The sequence below is a fragment of the Otolemur garnettii genome, unplaced genomic scaffold, assembly GCF_000181295.1.
Source record: "Otolemur garnettii isolate 467f Iridium unplaced genomic scaffold, OtoGar3 scaffold00049, whole genome shotgun sequence".
NCBI lineage: Eukaryota > Metazoa > Chordata > Mammalia > Primates > Galagidae > Otolemur > Otolemur garnettii.
The window spans coordinates 1505770-1509342 of NW_003852444.1; the positions used below are offsets into that span (position 1 = coordinate 1505770).

Genomic DNA, 3573 nt, shown 5'->3' on the forward strand with positions numbered 1-3573 from the left:
AGAAGTCCATGAAACTTAACTTTTTCCTGGCCAATAATAATCTTGAGTACAAGCAACCATTAATTATATTAATTATAAGCCTATCAAGATAAAACAAATCCTTTAGTTGTTATTACTACAACGAATTAAATCCAATGCACAGAGAATGACATCATGTCCACATTGAGTGGGTCCCTCATGAAAATGTCTTAATTGGCCTTGACAACAATACTCTTGTCAGAGTGTTGACTTGCATGATTATGCCTAAGGCTTCACGCAATACATGATATTTTCAGTGAGTCTTCAAATGTTAAAATGCATTTTGTTCCCAATGGAAACAGCATACCTTTTTCAAACTACAGATGCATAAGAACCAGTGGTCCTAGCAAAGGAGAATGAATAGGTCCATGACTACAATGAGACAAATCAAAACAATAAGTACTATTTCTTTGTTCAATTATTTTCGGGTCATAAGAGTGAAGATTCAGTAAGTGGGAACTTCAGTTACAGTGCTGAACTCCACTGAACATGCTGCTGTAACATAACAATATCCCCACCCCCCAAACCCTAACACAAACACTCAGCTCCCACACATCAGCAGCAGCCAGCAGGCCATCTCCTTCCCGGTTGCCAGGGTGATATAGTTCAGCCTGTCACATCTGAGTTGCAGGGAGAACACTGTGACAAAGCTCTTTCATCTATGTGATGTTCATGAATCATGAAGCTGCCAGTTTGAATGTTAACCCAGAGAATTTCCCTAATAGTTTCTGCCAGGCCCCCTTCACCTCCTTATTCCTTAGACTATAAATCATGGGGTTCAACATGGGTGTCAAAATGGCATAGAAGAGAGAGATCATCTTCTCCTGAAGAACGGAGGGACTGGAGCGGGGCTGAATATAAATGAAAATGGCCATGCCATAGCACAGGGCAACCACTGTGAGGTGAGAGGCACATGTGTGGAAGGCTTTCTTCCTTCCCTCTGTGGACTGGATCTTCAGGATGGTGGAGATGATCCGAATGTAGGACAAAAGAACCAGGCAGAAGGGTGTCATCAGAAGCACAATGCTGGAGACCATGATGGCGACCTCATTGGAGGAGGTGTCCACACAAGCCAGCCTGACCACAGCTAGCAGTTCACAGGATATGTGATCAATAATCTTGTTACTGCACATGGGCAGCTGAAAGGTGATGCCAGTCTGCATGAGAGAGTTGATGGAGCCACTGACCCAGGATGTGATGGCCAACCTAGTACACAGCCCTCCACTCATGATGGCCGAGTATCGCAGGGGGTCACACACGGCCACATAGCGGTCATAGGCCATCACTGCCAGGAGAACAAACTCAATCCCACCCAATGCCAAAGAGAAAAATAATTGGGCTGCACAGCTCAGGAGTGGGATGACTTTCTGTTTTGCTAGAAAATGCACGAGCATCTGAGGGACGATGCTCGTGGCATAGGAGACGTCAACAAGGGAGAGGTTGGTGAGAAAGAAATACATGGGAGTGTGGAGTCGGCTGTCCAGTCTGATCAGAAGAACAATGAGAAAGTTCCCCAGCACTGTCACCAGGTACATGACTAAGAACAGGACAAAGAGGGTGACCTGAATGTCCTGATCACTAGAAAGGCCAAGGAGAATAAATTCTCTCACCTGAGTCTGGTTATCTGTTCCCATTAAAAAACATGAGGATTAGTAATCTGCAGAGAGAATCAGCAGAAAACAGAATCTAATGAGTAACCATAAGAATTGCTTTTGTGAACACACAGTGTATGCCCACCAGCTAACTTAGGCAAGACCTTCAGATCATTTATTGACCAAGATGATATCCTTGATTCCAATATGCATTATATTATATCTACGTTGCATCAGAGATACAATCTGTTGCTTCATGAGACACAATTTGGTGTCAGGGAGGTCAGTTAGAGTCTGGAGACAAGGCAATGTAATTTTAGAAGTTCTGAACATTCTTACCAAATTGCCTTTGATTCCAAGGCAAGCAGAGATTGGCACATGACAACGGCAGGTAAAATGGTAAATAATGAAGGGTTGGGAATTTCAAGTCTTATCTTAAATATGTCAACTAGGTCTATCTAGAAGAAATATAGGTCTATCACAAAAGGATATAAATCTATCACAAAAGGATGAAAATTGAAGAAGTGAGGCCTTGTAAGAAAATATGGAATCAGAGAACCTAGATGTAAAACCTGACTTTATTAGGCATCTACGTGACACTGGACTAGTGATCAACTTCTATATTTATGAGAGGATTAAATCATGTAGATAGCATGGGGAAAGCACTTTCCAAATTGGTACTAGTAGTACTACCACTGCTGTATGGGTGTCAGCAGTAACACGTTGGACCTCTGTGCCCGGATAGGTAAAATAGCAATTTTTCTCTTGTGTCCCTTCCACAAATTCAAACACTAATAAAATTGGATGCACTTATAATATATCCCACGGCCTAGGGAGGGCAGGGTGCTTTGAGGGTCCTGTGCATCACTGGTCTTTTTGACAGCCTTTGTTCTCTTCAGCCTTTAGTAGGTTGGGGTAAGGATTGTAATGGTATGTCTTTTTTTTTTTTTCCCTTTTTTCTATTTGCTATTGTTCCTATAACCTCCAAAGAAAGTACATAAGAGTATGTATACTTAGATTTCTAGATAAAAGGCAGAAAGTAAAAGCAGATGTTTAAGGACTCTAAGGACTCTCCTTTATTGTCAAGCCCAGGTTGGAATTCATGAAGATGCACATTGGAGTGGAGATTCCTTTTATGTTTTATTTTGCTCAGCAGGTGCTTCTTTGGTAAAACCAACGTGTTATAGTGTCAGTCTTAAACATTAAACAGAAACAGGTTATATTAAAAAAAACTTTTTCAAAACCGACTCTTTCTTGTCCATGGCTGCCAGTTTACCAACTTCTTTTGCACTGCAGTGCACAGCACAGGGAAGTGGGTGAGAATGGAGGCAGGAGGGGCTGAGAGACTGAGGCCACAACAGAGGCTCCTGGTCAGACTAGAATCTCCAAGCTGAAAGACCATCTGCACTTCAACTCTCTTACCTGATAAAGGATAAAACACATATGTAGTACTTCCAGAAGGGCCCTCTCCTTCAGGGTTGAGCCAGTCACAAACATTCTTTCTAAAAACTCTCCTGCAGACTCCTCACAACCTGTTCTCCCGTCCGGCATTTCCACCTTTCCTGCTCTGTCCTGATGCTTCTCCAAAATCATAATCAGCCTGAGAATACATCTGATTCCCTCAGAGAAGATGTTCAAATTTAAGTTTGAAAACCTCAACAGAATATTTTATTTAAAATACTGGTCAACTTGAACAGATAGCAGATCTGCATCCAAATTATAATTTCCCTTGTTAATTTGGCAAACATCTATGAAGTGCCATCTTTGCTAGAAACTAAGATTTCAGGTGAATATTACCCTTCCCTGTGCTCAAAGAACTGACCCATTATCAGCGGAGGAAAAGACGCAGAGATTGTTACAAGCCATTTGCTCCCCTGCTGCACTGGACCATTCCCTGGAGGCCCTGAAGGTCTGCACCTTCCTGAGCTCCTCTCACCCACCCTCTGCACGTGTCTTCTCCACA

General features: G+C 42.4%; 1 protein-coding gene across 1 annotated transcript; it reads right to left on the reverse strand.

The window, feature by feature from the left end:
- Positions 1-695: 695 nt before the first annotated feature.
- On the reverse strand, positions 696-1652 carry LOC100963625 (olfactory receptor-like protein OLF3). The gene has a single exon (XM_003791622.1). It carries the CDS (start codon positions 1650-1652, stop codon positions 696-698), a length of 957 nt encoding a protein of 318 aa, XP_003791670.1.
- Between the last annotated feature and the right edge of the window lie 1921 nt (positions 1653-3573).

Bases quoted from the DNA above. Each gene is read 5' to 3' on its own strand.
- LOC100963625 (XM_003791622.1), bottom strand. From the start codon at position 1,652: ATGGGAACAGATAACCAGACTCAGGTGAGAGAATTTATTCTCCTTGGC.